The 14,923-nt window shown below is 33.3% G+C and overlaps 2 protein-coding genes across 6 annotated transcripts in view; both read right to left on the reverse strand.

Moving 5' to 3' along the window:
* Window positions 1-1,830, reverse strand: part of CCDC138 (coiled-coil domain containing 138) — a 110,788-nt gene extending 108,958 nt beyond the window's left edge. For all 4 annotated transcript variants that reach the window (XM_039852637.1, XM_039852635.1, XM_039852634.1 and 1 more), the window contains exons 1-2: window positions 1,656-1,830; window positions 460-517 (exon numbers count right to left, since the gene is read on the reverse strand). In XM_039852637.1, the coding sequence (XP_039708571.1) occupies window positions 460-517; window positions 1,656-1,748 (151 nt within the window). In that variant the 5' untranslated portion in view covers window positions 1,749-1,830. The remainder of the gene's footprint in view (window positions 1-459; window positions 518-1,655) is intronic.
* Window positions 1,831-3,913: 2,083 nt separating this feature from the next.
* Window positions 3,914-14,923, reverse strand: part of LOC120594537 (E3 SUMO-protein ligase RanBP2) — a 54,363-nt gene continuing 43,353 nt past the window's right edge. The window contains exons 24-29 of one of the 2 annotated variants that reach the window (XM_039852624.1): window positions 12,728-12,932; window positions 10,370-10,471; window positions 6,881-7,023; window positions 5,919-6,192; window positions 5,464-5,798; window positions 3,914-5,097 (exon numbers count right to left, since the gene is read on the reverse strand). In XM_039852624.1, coding sequence (XP_039708558.1) covers window positions 4,792-5,097; window positions 5,464-5,798; window positions 5,919-6,192; window positions 6,881-7,023; window positions 10,370-10,471; window positions 12,728-12,932 — 1,365 coding nt within the window. In that variant the 3' untranslated portion in view covers window positions 3,914-4,791. Of the gene's footprint in view, window positions 5,098-5,463; window positions 5,799-5,918; window positions 6,193-6,880; window positions 7,024-10,234; window positions 10,302-10,341; window positions 10,472-12,727; window positions 12,933-14,923 lie in introns of those variants that run through there. The other variant, XM_039852625.1, reaches the window with a different exon arrangement.

Here is a 14,923-nt window from a genome sequence, read left to right on the forward strand (position 1 = left end):
CTTACTAGTAAAGAGAATGTCTAAGAAGTATCAACAAATCAAAACACTAATAGTTAATTAGCTATACATGTTAGTCACAGATTACCATGATGTTCAACCACCCAATCGCACAGTATAATTATCTTTATCAAGTACATTTATTTGATAAATTCCTCCAGTGCAATAATTATTATCCTAATAACTTGGAAAAGTTTGTGCCTAAAAAATAGCAATTAGTTTTCACTACTCAATTTTTAATATATTTAAAGGCAGAAATACTGTAATTGAAACACCGAAAAATTCAATTTACTTTTTAAAGACATCTTACACATTCATCCCAAAAATCATGATTACCAGACTGAAAAAAGCTTAGTATCAGAAAGATATCCGGCAATAGCTAAAAGTCTAAACATTTTTTTTAAAATCATTTCTCTTAAATTTGTTAAAACCCCAAATACACAAAATTCTCTATTGGCTTACCTGAGGAAGTTAAAGCTCTTCTCTTATATTTAGCCTGATTAAAATTTGAAAAATCATACTGAAAAAAAAAATGACAACATTTAATGTGTATACTAAGAATCAACTTACAGTCTCAAAATAGTGCCCTACAAATTATGTAATAATTACAAAGCTTAGACTTGTAATTAGACCAGTGGAGAAATCTTAACCAAGTGACCAAAGTTAACATCAGCAATAATGAGACAAAGCAACATCATGTGTCTCCTGACAGAGAAAGCCATACGTCATTCATGTAGCAATTCTGCCAAAAATGTATAACCAATATCTAATCATGAGGTATCATCAGACTAAACCAAAGTGAAGAAAAATAGAAAAACTAAGTGAGTCTCATAATTATCTTACAGTCTTCAAAAATAAACCAAATAAAATGCTCATTCTTAGATTGGCTATGCACCAGGAATTTTTTTTTTTTTTTAAAGGGCATTATTGAGATAATTGGTTAAATGTGAATATCAACTACACATTACATAATATTATTTTACCAATGGTAAGTTTCTTAAAATTATTACTACGGTTATACAAGAGAATGCCCTTATTTCTGGAAAAACACACTTCAGTATTTGTATTTGGGAGTAAAGAGTCACGATGCCTGCAAATTATCCTCAAGCAGTTCAGGGGGAAAAAAATGTATTTATGGAAAGGGAGTCAAAAAGAGGGAGAGAGAGGGAATGGTAAAGCAAAGGTGGCAGAATGTTAACTGGTAAATCCAAGTTAAGAGCACAAAAGAAAGAGTATTATTCTGACAACTTTTTAGAGTTTAAAATTATTTCAAAATAAACCTTTTAAAGGAATTGTTTCTGAACTCTTTACTGTAAAAAAGTTCAAAAATATTTTCAACCATGCCATACCACGCTTTGTAGAACATAAACTTTCAAAAGGTTACGTTAAGAAATTTTTCTGATAGAAAATTTGTTTATCTCGTATATGTAGCAATATCCGCCCATCGTTTACACATCTGTGGCTATAAATTGTTTTTCCCCTCTTTAGCTAATTTTCTGCAAACCCGTTTTTCTGGTGAACGTCTCTAGACCCGGTGGCCTTCTGCACCTCGGCCCGACGCCCCGGGTGGAGCTGAGGGGCGGGGGGCTAACTTCACACCAGGAAGAGCCTGCCCGCGGGCCTGCAGAAAAGTCCAAGGAGGAAGGTCGAGGCCTCACTTCGGCAGGGAAGCATCCTCCTAGTCCGTAGCGGCTTTTCAGACGCTCCACGATGAAATCCTGCCCGGGTGGTTTGACAACCTTTGGCTCCATCGCGCTGAGACTACCGTTGTCTCCCCGGGAACAGCGTTCAAACACGCAGCGGGACGCGCAGCGCCAGCGCTCACGCAGCGGAAGTGCGTGAGGACGCAGGATACGGCCCCGCCCCTCCTGGGGCGCGGGGACGTTAGGACGGAGCCTAAGGAGCTTGTTCCCCTTTGTGCGTGTTAAAAACGTCCCTGCGGTACATTTTTTTCTGTCGAATGATGTAATGACTAATTCCTTTAACTAGTTTGTTATTTGGGCTGATAAATGGTGTTTATATAAATGGTGTTTAATCTTTTCAATGTCTTTGTGCTACTTCAGTTTTCCTCTGTCGTGTCCAAGGTACAGCTAAGACGACCGTACATACCAGGTTGCACCAAAGCAGTTGTGGCTTGGCGACTCATTCAGTGAGGAGCTCAACCGCAGTCTTAGGGGTCCATAGCTTTGGAAAGAAGTCACCACCTTCTCTGTTAACCCTTGCGTATCGCGTGTACGTGGAAAGCACACAAGATATGTCCACAGACGAGGGGGTCACGAAGGTAGACAAGACCTAGTAGTACCCCCGCTTCTTGCCTCTAAGGTATCTGACGTATACATTTAGCGTGTGTTTGGACATAATCAAGGTGGCCTTTGCTAATATTAAAGGAGGGAAAATCAATCTATGGTACTGTGAAGCATAGCAATTTCAAAGAATTATTTTCTCTTTCCATGCCACTGGCCTGTTTCCTATGTGGCATTAACAGGGTATTAGATAGTATTAGAATGTAAGCTTCCTGAGAGCATGTACTGTGAACAGTTTTCCCCAGTGCCTAGAACAGTGCCTGCCATTTAGCAGGTGTTCAATATTTATTGGCATAGTATTTCAACCTCAATCCTATATTGAACAGAAACTAATCGGTGAAAAACTGAATAAACTTCTCTCATTTACACTACACTAGTATAATTCTTTTCTAAATTGAGTATTCAACAGCATGTCTGGACTAACAATTAGATTCTATGGATTCTTTAAATTTCCTCAACTGCCAAAATTTTATAAGATCTAAAAGTTATCATCTGAAAATTATTTAAACCAATACTCTTGTCATAAAGTATTAAAGTATACAATTAATGGACTTCTTTATATTCTATCTTTAAGCAGAATTTAATGAGCCAATATAAAATCGAGCCAGTTCTTTTTAAAAGTACATATAAAGTACTTTTTAAAAGTACATCAGCAATTACATAACGAAAAATCACGAAGTCCTTTCCTGAAACATGAGTCTTTCTTAAAAATGTCTCAAAAAAAAAAAAAAGCCGCTGTTTAGCATCTTTGGAATACTAAAACTGGAAAAGTTGATTTACTCATTATTTTTATTAAACTCAAAGTATTAGTTTTTAAAGCTTTTTGATTCATAATTTTAATGTTTTAGGACAGCACAGAAATCAGTGTAAAACTGATTTCTCTAAAATAGTCTCTAAAGTGCACTTGCCTTTAGAATTTATTCTAAAATCACGACAAAAGCATTAGCTGTTTCAGCTGAAAAATTACAACATACTTTATGGCAACTTATATATTACATGTATATTATACTTTACATACTTATATTACAATGCCTACTCTTACTATTAAATATGCATACATGTGGTTCTCTTTAAGGTTCATGTAGTTCAATTGGGGTAGGTTTATTTCAGTTATCTGGCTGTGGCCAAGTGGATTTAGTAGTGGTTTTCCATCACGCATTACACAAACCATACATGACATCCCTTTCCTCCTTTGGTGATTGAACAGTTATTTCATTATAGGATAGCTTATTTCCATTCTTCAAAGAACAGAATAAACTCCACTGTCTTTTACTAAATGAGGTGATTTCACTGGGAAGAACACTACAGGGCAAAAGGCAGTCACTGTTAGCGACTGGAATGATTGGAATACACAAAATTTTGTGCTCTAAATAGCTTCTTTGTAGTTCTGTATTGAATAGGCCAATAAGTATGTCCCCCTTTATTAGCAGTTTGACTAATTTTTGACACTAGCCATTCCCAAATAAATTTTCAGTGTATATCAAACTTGAAGAAAGTCACTTCTTTAGGAGCTCTGTGGCAGTCTGAGTTTACAGAACTTTAATTGTTCTTCTTACTGTGGTTCTAGAACAAACAAAGAATTAGATGCACAGTAATGAATTTTTTAAATGTCATGGCTGTTAACAATTGTCACTTTATTTTTGCTACAAAATTCACCAGAAAAAGGTACTGCAACAATCTAGTATAAAGCAAATCTTTAACCAAAGAACATGGTATAGACCTTTGTAAAATATTCATACTTTATCACAATAACTGCAAGGGAAAATTCAAGTTCTATCAGAACCAAGCTGCAGTTTGAGGTAGTAGAAACAGATAACAGAAAAGTTAAAAAGAAAAATCTAAGGATATACTCGACTTGTTTAAAATGTATACAATACCTTTGAAAGGGCACAGGAAGCTACATATCATTTTAAGAAAAGAAGGTACTCTACTCAGAAGTTAACTGTACAGGAGGTGCAAGATTATTGAAGAGCACTTTGGTTAAGTCTCTACCCTCTGGCTCTACCATTCGTGAGTCTCTATGCATAAATGAACACACCAATAATTAAAATTACCAAATATATTTCAAATCTAAAATAAAAATTATCCAAGTTTTGGTCCCTTTATTCAAATAGTAAGTATATCCATGCAGGAAGTCCAATATCTTAAAAGGAATTAAAATTAAATTGCATATATAATATTCCTTCAATAGTATGAGAAGGTCTATATTGCTTTTAACAAGATTAGTATTATTCCATTTTAATACAGATATGTCAGGAGTACATAAACACAGGTACACCTGAAATAAACCAGTGTTTAAACTTTTATTTCACACCATGCAAAGTCAATTATAACACATAAAAAAGTGACGACAGCTATAAGCTGCAATTTTACATTTATACATTGGAAACGTTCATTTTCAAAAGCTGAACATAATTACCATATTATCATAACAGCTAAGCTTCAATTCAACTGTGTATACAGGTAAAATTTACTGTGAAAAACAATGATTTCATATCTGTCCACATTCTGTGATACTAATTCTTCGACTAACAGACCCTTTAGGAGAACCAAATGATTCAATCTTTCTCACAGTATCCATGCCATCCTTAACAAACCCAAATACTACATGCTTAAAGTCCAAATGTTCTGCTTTTTTCAGTGTTATAAAAAATTGAGAATTATTGGTATCCCGCCCTCGATTAGCCATCGACAGTAAGCCAGGACCAGTATGTTTCACATCAAAATTTTCATCTTCAAATACATCTCCATAAATGGACCGTCCTCCTGTTCCATCATTTTTGGTGATATCTCCCCCCTGAAAAAAGATTTTGATTAATAGGAAGCCTGAATACTGAAATACACACAGAACTAATCACTACAGAATAAATCTTAAATGCTCAGCTTGCTTAAGAATGTGATTAGAAACTAAGAAATATCCATTTTTTGAAAGAAGACAAAAATGATAATCTTTTTTTCCACCCTCAATTTCTACCAAGTATTAGAAATTTGAACCACTTTAGCCTGAAAGTTTTTGTGGAGATAGGATGTTAGGGTGGTGACACCAACTAAAGTGTGGAAAAGCTAAAGAAATCTTAAAATTACAGGAGAAGAGAAACACAAATTTCCCAATCAGTGTGGGGCACGTTTCCTTGACCTCAGTAGTTACACCGTTAATACTTACTTGGCAAACAAATTCTGGAATTACTCTGTGAAAAATAGAGTTCCTGAAACCAAAGCCCTTCTCTCCAGTGCATAGTGCTCTGAAGTTCTCAGCAGTCAGAGGAACAATGTTTAAAAATAATTCCATGGTTATACGTCCTAGAGGTTCATCATCTGCACAAACATCAAAAAACACCACAGGATTTGTCTCCTTTGATAAATCTGCTGTCAATGATATTTGTCCCTTCTGCAGTTTCAATAAATTCTGTTGACATTCCTCAAATTTTTTCTTAAAACAATCAGCCATGTCTTTAGTTTTAAATCTCACTGCAAGCTGTTCCACTCTGGCTTCTCCATCTATTAAACAACAAAACAACACAATGACCTTAGTATCAAAATAATTGTTATGAATTATTTTATATATTTGTTATAAATTTTAGCCAAGTCCAAAAAATGAAAAGTAGCATTTGAATGTACCAGCATAATCTGAGGCGGTCCAAACTAAAGCATTGTTCGAAACATTTAAGGGTTTTAATTCCATTGTTTTGGTAATAACATGGTTCGCACACACTTTAAACACTTGGTCTCTTCTCATTAGGATCCGATAGTAATTCTTCAGTGTATGCCAAAGAATCTTAATATCTCCAACACCACGCTCCTTCCACTGACTCACATCTCGATCCCATCTATAAAGTTTGGCTCTTTCTTTAAATAAAATTTCTTCATCTTCTTCTCCAGATTTTACTTCTACCTATGACAGTAGATGAAAAATAAGCTGCTGCTTATAACATATTCCATAACAAATTCCAAAGATACAAATTCCTTAAAATATTATCTTTGTAATGACATTAATAAATTCAAACTGTAGTACCAACATAAATCCTAGGGCTAGGTATAAATCTGATTTGAATGAGGCAGTAAAAACCTGATTTGTCATTAAATTTTTTTTTATGTAGTATTCTACTTCCTTTTGGAAATTAAATACATTCTTTTATAGGACAGGTTTCAAAAAGTTCTTCAAGAGAATTATTAACTACTGCTTGAGGTTGAAAATTGACAAATTTGTCTAAAACGACATTCTTGTCCAGAAAATACAGAGTTTAATTTTATTTAAAGGACTTCAGCAAGTATGAGGTTAGATTTTTTTTTTTACTCCCAGGATTATGTTATAAAGCAAACATGATATTCAAACATATGAAAAAATTTAGGTCTTCTCAATAATTTTATATAATTTACCAAACATTTATATGTAAATTTTGACAAAGAAGACAATTTTATACTTAAAGGCTGAACTTCTAATAAACAGAGCTTCTATTTGAAATTATAAATATTCTGAAAGAAATACAAACAAAGCTAGCCCTACAAATCAAGCCTATGTGAAATTTAAACCTAAAATGTGAATTAACTTGTTAGTAAGATTTTCATTCTTTAATATTTACCTCTGGTAATGACACTATTGGTTCAAAATGGATATCTTCATTATAAACTACTTCTTCATCACTGCAATCTTCTTCACCAACTTTACTCGTTGACTGTGTTCCAAACACAGTTGCTCCAGTATTTGCCCACTGGAAATTTTTATCTGATAAATAAATTAGGGTACTTTAAACAGTGGTATCTATTTTTGTAAGCTTTTAATCCCCTAGTTAGATTACTTCAACAATACATCTATTTCCAACAGTAAGACAGATATTTCTAGTTTAAAAAAATGTTTAAAATTGTATTATTCTGGCAAATTCAATTTATGTAGTGCTTAGAGGTACAAAAGATGAGATCAACCTTAGAGGTAAACTTCATGATACTAAATTACAGCACAAAATAACTTTCAGTAATGAAGCAGGTTCTTAAAAGTACATACCTTAGGATTCTCAAAACTTAGCTCCAGAAGTATTTCATTTCATAAAACATTTTATCACATGAGAAAAATAGCTTTTGAGCCTAAAAAGGTCCTCAAAGAGGCCAAATCTACTACTTCCAAATTAGCCAAAGCAGTCTAAATATATAACGTCTCTACTTCAACTTCCTCCAGAAATAACTGGTGTTGGAGCTTAGATTTCTTGGGCAGGCCCTGAGAGAACCTCACTGACTCCAAAAGTCCTCAAAGGATACTAGACGGTGAGGGGTGAAAAAACTCCCCATTCCCATGCAGAGGAACAAAGACTGTTACCTTCCCTCACACCTTGGAGAAAGTGAAAACTAAAATCTTCATTGTCATCTCAACTGAGATGACCCACCCTGATAATACATTCCCCACTATCTCAGAGGAAAGAAACACCTCTTAACTTTCATCACTCGCTGATGAATCACTAACTTAGAAAATCCCCCATCTGGTGCTAAAAACTCATAAAACGGCAAAATTGTGAAAGATCATTCAGTAACTCGGCACACTGAAGAAAACAAAATGAGTAACTAAAACAGTAACTCCATCTAAGTCAGATTAATAAGGGTAAAAAAAAAAAAACCAGGAAAAAAATTTTAAAAAATTCTTAAGACGGTAACTGCAAAAGAATGCTCCGAAAATAAGAAAAACACAATCTCAAGTTGTGTGGTGGCTTCCTGAGAATAGTAACGAGGGATGTAGATGATATGCAGGTTTAAGGCTCAAAATTAACTGATTCAGGATATCTCAAGCAGAGAAATTTTTTAAATTACCCCAAATATCCTTGGGGGTGTGGCAGAAATTTTCAAACTTCTTCTAAAGCAATGGTTAACATTGGGTGCATATTAGAATCGCACCGAGAGCTTTTGTAAAATACCAATGCCTGCAGTACCATTCCAGAGAGCTCAATTTAACTATCAGATGGTTTGGGATTTTTTTTTTTTAAGCTCCCAGGAAATTCTAATAGGAAGCCAAGAGTTGAGAACCACTGCTCCTAAAGGGACCAGGAAGAATTTAGACAGTAAAAGTATAAAAATATGCATGTCAACAATCAATATCAAGTCTAGGTAAAGTACCTAGGTGGTTTCTATACATGTCCAGGTTTAATGATGACACTACAAAATCTGAAGGAAATATGATAAAATTGCAATCACTGACAAAGGCGGGCAATAGCTAAACAAGTGTTCCTTCTTATTTTCTTAGTTCCCATATAAGATATATATTACACAACAGATATGGAATGGTTGATAGACCCATGTAAACAGGACTTTCAGATGAAAATGAATAGAAACAAAAAAAGGAACAAAAGAAAACAAAATGAAATAAAAATAAAGGAAATGATCAACAACAACAAAAAAACGAATAAAAAGTAATCACCACAGAAATAATATGTAAGAGAAGAGAAGGAGGGGAAAAAAGATTCCTCTGAGCTTAAAACCAACAAAAACCTTTAAGATCAAAAAGGTCCATGCAATACCAGGAACAAGTACTTTAAAAAAAAAAAAAATCCAAGTTATAGTGAAATCTATAACCTCTTTTTAAAAAAATTTAAGTCCTACAAGCTCTTAATCAAAGAGAAAAAAGGCAAGACTGAAATTCTAAATTATCGAGAAATTTACAAAAGCGTAAAAACCTATGGGAAAAAAAGCTGATTTCATGGGATTTAAAGTTTCAAATACTATTTTGTGCTTGTTGGCATAATTTAATTAAAGGAAGCATTCAACACACAAGTAACAATAATTTAAAGAAAAGTAATGGCAAAATCTTAAGATAAATAAAAGATACAAACAAAAGGAGAATTGATAAACCAAAAGCTACTTCTCTGAAAAGACAAAGCACAAATTCCTTTCAGATCTAAGAACAAAATAAAGTAAGAAATTGTATTTTAAAAAACAGCCTGGTGAATGATCTCACTGAAAAATGACAAGCAGCGAGGAGTGCATGTCAGTAGATAGGGCTTAAAGCATGCTTCGTCTCATGAGATTTGAGTCTTGCCTATTTCACACTTTATACAGTATTAAGAGAGTACTTTGAAAAGGTTACACTGAATAACAACCTAACACATCGATTTTTATTTGGCTTTGGCGTGTGTGTATGTATGTGTGAATAACTGTATCCACTATACTGCTGTACTTGTTGACTTATCCTGTGACTCAGGCTACTTAATAAATTAAAACAAAAATAAAGCAACTAGACATCAGTTAAGTTATGAATTCCAACATAATTTAGTATCTGAAGGTAATTTCTAAAAGTTTTATATGTGTCTCCTTAAGTGAAACAATTATAAATATGTGACAGGGAAGAATACTATTCTTAATTAGATTAGGCATGTAAATTATCTATCTATCTATCTATCTATCTATCTATCTATCTATCTTCAATAAAATTTATTCCACAAATCAAATATTTTGTACAACTATTTAGGTGGTACTATAAGATATATGAAAGACACTATAAGAATGAGAAAATATAATATGCTAATAAATGTGAAACAATCAAGGAAATGGATTATTTTCTATGAAGGATACCAAAATAGAACCCCCTCCCCCCACCCCCACCAAAGCAACAAACAGAAACACCACTGGAAAAGATGGGAAAGCTTATTTATAAATTTAGTACAATAAATTAGCATAGTCCTATATTGAAATCTAATCAATAACACTGGAAAAATAGAAAACTACAAAATAATCTCCTTAAAAAAATATAGATGCGCAAATCTTGAAACATTGACCAACCAAATGTAAAAGTATAGCTAAAAGAAAAATGTATCAAAATCAAGGTAATTCCAAACTGGAAAGATGGTTCCACATTTCATGATGGGGAGGACTATCAGCATCATTTATAATGAATTAAGAGAAAATTCTTATGGTTATAATAAAAAATGTCAAAAATAATAGTAAAATATAGAAGCCCTTCGTTATTAAAAACACTAATCAAACTGGAAGGTGGAGAGAGAGGAAGAAATGTCCGACTTAGTTACAACACTGTGGGAAAGGACTAGTGCTTAATACTATAACATGATCATTAAATTCTCTCCTCTTAATCTTACCTTTGGAACCAAAAGCAAATTCTCCAGAAGTACTGGAAGCCAAGTCTGCAAATGACAGCCCTGTGCTACTTCCAAATCCAAACGAAATCATTTTGCTTTCCACTGGCCAAAGGAAAAGAGCAATTTAATAGTTTATTTAATATACATTAAATATCAAAGTTTTATTCAGGACCCAGAGACAATGGGGATAGGACAGCTATACTAACAAGGTAGGTTGGGTGTAGAGCATATCTTCTGGTTACTTTTCTGAAGAAAAATTATAAAATACAGCCAATTCTGAGCTTCTTCAGTATTACTAAATTTAAAGGCACCAGTCTCAATGAACACTATTCTAAAAGCATGCCAAATATAATTTTTTAAAAATGAGCCAGATATATAGTTTTTGCTTTATACTGTCTTCTATAATCTAAAACATTCATGCAAAGACAGGATTTCAGGAAACATCTTCATAAAGATCTTTTTCTGTTTTCTATTATAAATGATAAGCTCATAAAAATGAATGTCTTATTCATATTTGGTCACCAAGAGTTTGGGGGTCTTAATTCTGCCAATGTGCAGCTTGCATGATCTCTTAAAGTCCTTTGACTTACTTTCTTCATCTGAAAACGTGATTTTAGGTCTGACATTATCTTCCTCTTCTAGAATATTGACTCTAAAGTGCCTATGAATGTAATATTTGTGACTTATTCAGTACTTTTGAAAAAATTAGGTAATATAATGTACACATACAATGAGATACAATTTTAAAAGATTCCCCCCTCCTAATATCAACTGGAATGGGGGCGGGAGGAACGGAAAAGTATTCCAAATATTAGTTACTATAATTGAATACTTAATAAAGCAGGTAGAGAAAAAGAAAAGATATTTAAGTACAGGTGACCCTTTAATAACTTAGGGGGGTTAGAGATGCCGACCCCCTGTGCATCAAAAATCCGAGTATAACTTCTGACTCCCCCAAAACTTAACTACTAATAGTCTACTGTTGACCAGAAGTTGATTAACACATATTTTGTATAATAAGTAAGCTAGAAAATGTTACTAAGGAAATCATAAGGAAAAGAAAATCTATTTAACAGTATTCATTGGAAAAAAAATCCACGTATAAGTGGATCCACACAGTTCAAATACATGTTGTTTAAAGGTCAATTGTACTATAATAAACATTTAACACACCTACTGTAATATTTCTACAATTACCATATATATCTAAAACAATTTTAATATACTTGAGTCATAATATTATTCACACAACACAGCAGTTTTCTTTATTTGCAGCTTTGCTTTCCATGATTTCAGTTACCTGCAGTCAATGCTGGTTCAAAAATATTAAATGGTAAATTCCAGAAACAAACAATTCATAAATTTTAAATTGCACACTGTTCTTGAGTAGCGTGATATAATCTCAAGACATTTCACTCCATCCCACACGAGACATGAATCATCCCTTTGTCCAGCGTATCTATGCTGTATAGGCTACTCACCCATTAGTCACTTAGTAGCCATCTCCATCATCAGAGAGTGGGAGAGACGGATCACATTCACATAATTTTTATTACAGTATATTGTTATAACTTTTCTATCTTATTATTTGTTATTGTTGTTAATCTCTTACTGTGCCTAATTTATAAATTAAACTTTATTATAGGTCTCTATAGTTGGCCCCCTGTATCTGCAGGTTCTGCATCATCTGTGAATTCAACCAGGCTCAGGTCAAATATATTCAACAACAACAAAAAATGTTACATTGCATTAGGTACTATGAGTAATCTAAAAATGATTTAAAGTATACAAGAGGATGTGCCTAGGTTGTATGGAAACACTACGCCATTTCATATACAGGACTTTAGTATTTGCAGATTTTGGTAACTGAGAGGGGTTCTGGAACCATTCTCTATAGATACTGAGGGATGATTGTATACATGGGAAAAAAAACAGTATATATAGGGTTGAGTACTATCTGGAGTTTCAAACATCCACGGCGGGGAGAGGGAGGGTATGGGTCTTGGAACATATCCCTGGCATATAAAGAGGGGACTGCTATATTCAAATGAAAATACTATCACAAAGAAAATTTCCACGTAAGCCAACTATTGTCATTTATTCTCAGGTAGATAAGTCAGAGTCAATATTTTGTATTCCCTAATAACTACAACTCTAAAAAAAGAAATATTTATTATCTGTTGGCAAAACAGTATAACTTCCTGATTATTATAAATACCTTATGTCCCTTTATATATTTCAAAATTTAAGAAAGGGAGTTTTAGGATCTACATTTATAAGTCTATCTTTTCAAACATACAGGTCTACCTTGTAAAATGTATGCCTAGAAGATTTTTGTAAATATATATCAAATTTTACCTTGGCTTGTAGAATCTGCATCATCTTCCTTCCTAGTAGACAAATCTACGGGTTTGTCCACAGTTCCAGAAGAAATAGGTGGTAAACTAATAGATTTGTTAATAAAATCTGGATCTTCAGATTTACATAAAAATGGTACAGTCACTTTAGTCCCACCTGTACACACACTATCAGTCGTAGTAGTGATTTCCTCGTTCTGAGATTTCTGCAAAGAGGAAGTAATACATGCCATTAAATAATGACTGACAAAAAGGATCATACCTTATTTTAAAAAAAAGAGGACTAGGAGGTCTAGAAAAAGCAGACTAACACACACAGTTCATCTTATCTTTCCCTTTCCACACTCCATCCTCTCTCTCCCAATACTTAAAACTGAACAGACTTAAAAGAGAAAAACTATAAGCCTTTGAAAGGTGGATGAAACCAGGATTATAAAATACAAAAACCTTGAGGGATAACCTGGTGGTGAGAACCTTGTGGGGGGTTTTCTGCTCCTCCCCCAGTATCTCAGCAGGGTGCTAGAGCAGCCCAGAAAACTTGAGTTACCAATGGCATAGATGGAAAAGGTCTCAAGAAAAGCCAACTCTCTGGCTCTCTGCCCACGGCATGAGATGTCATGAAATGATCCATGTGTTGAAAGATAAGAAGACTTTAAAGAAGCTATTATAACAAAACTCCAAGAGGTAAGGACAAATACCCTTAAAACAAATGAAAAGATTAAAAAATAAAAGATATAAAAAAATCAAATGGGAATTTTAAAACTGAAAAATACAGTAACAGAAATTTTAAAAATTACACCAGAATACAATTTCCTCTCAAGCTCACATGGAACATTTACCAGGAAAGACCACATTCTGGGCTATAAAACACAGCTTAACAAATTCGAAAGAATAGAAATCATACAAAGTATACTCGTAGTTCATTGGAATTAAACTAGAAATCATTAACAGAAATATAGCTGGAAAAATCCCAAAATATTTGGAGTCTAAACAGCACACATTTTAAATTTAAAAAAAAAGAGCCTCAATACAAATTAAAAATATTTTAAACTAAATAAAAATTAAACAACTTCTCAAAATTTCTGAAATGTAGCAAGAACAAGGAAGGGGGAAATTGTAGTACTGAATGTATATATTAAAAAGATGTAAAATTAATAAACTTCCGCCTTAAGATAGAGAAAGAAAAGCAAACCTAAAGCAGGAAGAAAAAAAGAAATAAAGAAAAGTAGAGTAGAATTCAATAAAACAGGAAATTAAAAGGAAAAAAAATCAACAAAATCAAAAGCTGATTCTTTGACAAGGTCGATAAAATTCATAAACCTCTAGCCAGGCTAAACAAAAAAAAAAAACAAGAAAGAAGACACAAATTACTAATATCAAAAATGAAAGAGGAGCCATCACTACTGATCCATGGACAATAAAAGGGTGATAAATTTTAATGAACATCATAATTTCATTATGCCCACAAATTTGGTAACAGATGAAACAGACTAATTCCTTAAAAGATATAACTTACCAAAACTCACACAAGAAAATCTGAATAAGCCTAGTTTACCTATTAAAGAAAATGTATCATCAATTAAATCCTTCCAAAAAAGTAGTAACAAGTTCAGACGGTTACTACTTACAGTGGTGAATACTTTCAAACATTTAAGAAAGAAGTAATACCAATTCCTACAGTGTCTTCCAGAAAATAGAAACAGAGGGAATACTTCCTAATAATGTACATAAAGCAAAACTTGATAGGAAAATGGACCAATGCACAATTATGTTTGGCAATACTCCTCTCAATAATCAATAGAACACACAAAGTTAGCAAGGATATATTAGACCTGGAAACATAGCAACAACTAATTTATCTAACTAACATTTACAGAACATTCCATCCCAAAATAGTAGACCACACAATCTTCTCAAGTGTACAATGAGTAGTCACCAAGATAGCACTCATTAAATCTTTAAAAACTGAAGTTATTCAAAATATTACACAGACAATGGAATTAAATTAGAAATCAATAACAGAATATTTGGAAAATCACCACATACTTGAAAGCAATATACCACCCACTATTTAAGGTGTATATCACAAAAAGAATGTCTATAGGAAAGTAAGTATTTTGAATCGAATGAAAGTGAAACGACCACATATTAAAACTTGTGGGATGGAGTTAAACAGTTCTTAACAGAGAAACTTACA

The sequence above is a fragment of the Pteropus medius genome, unplaced genomic scaffold (assembly GCF_902729225.1).
Source record: "Pteropus medius unplaced genomic scaffold, Ma_sr-lr_union100, whole genome shotgun sequence".
NCBI lineage: Eukaryota > Metazoa > Chordata > Mammalia > Chiroptera > Pteropodidae > Pteropus > Pteropus medius.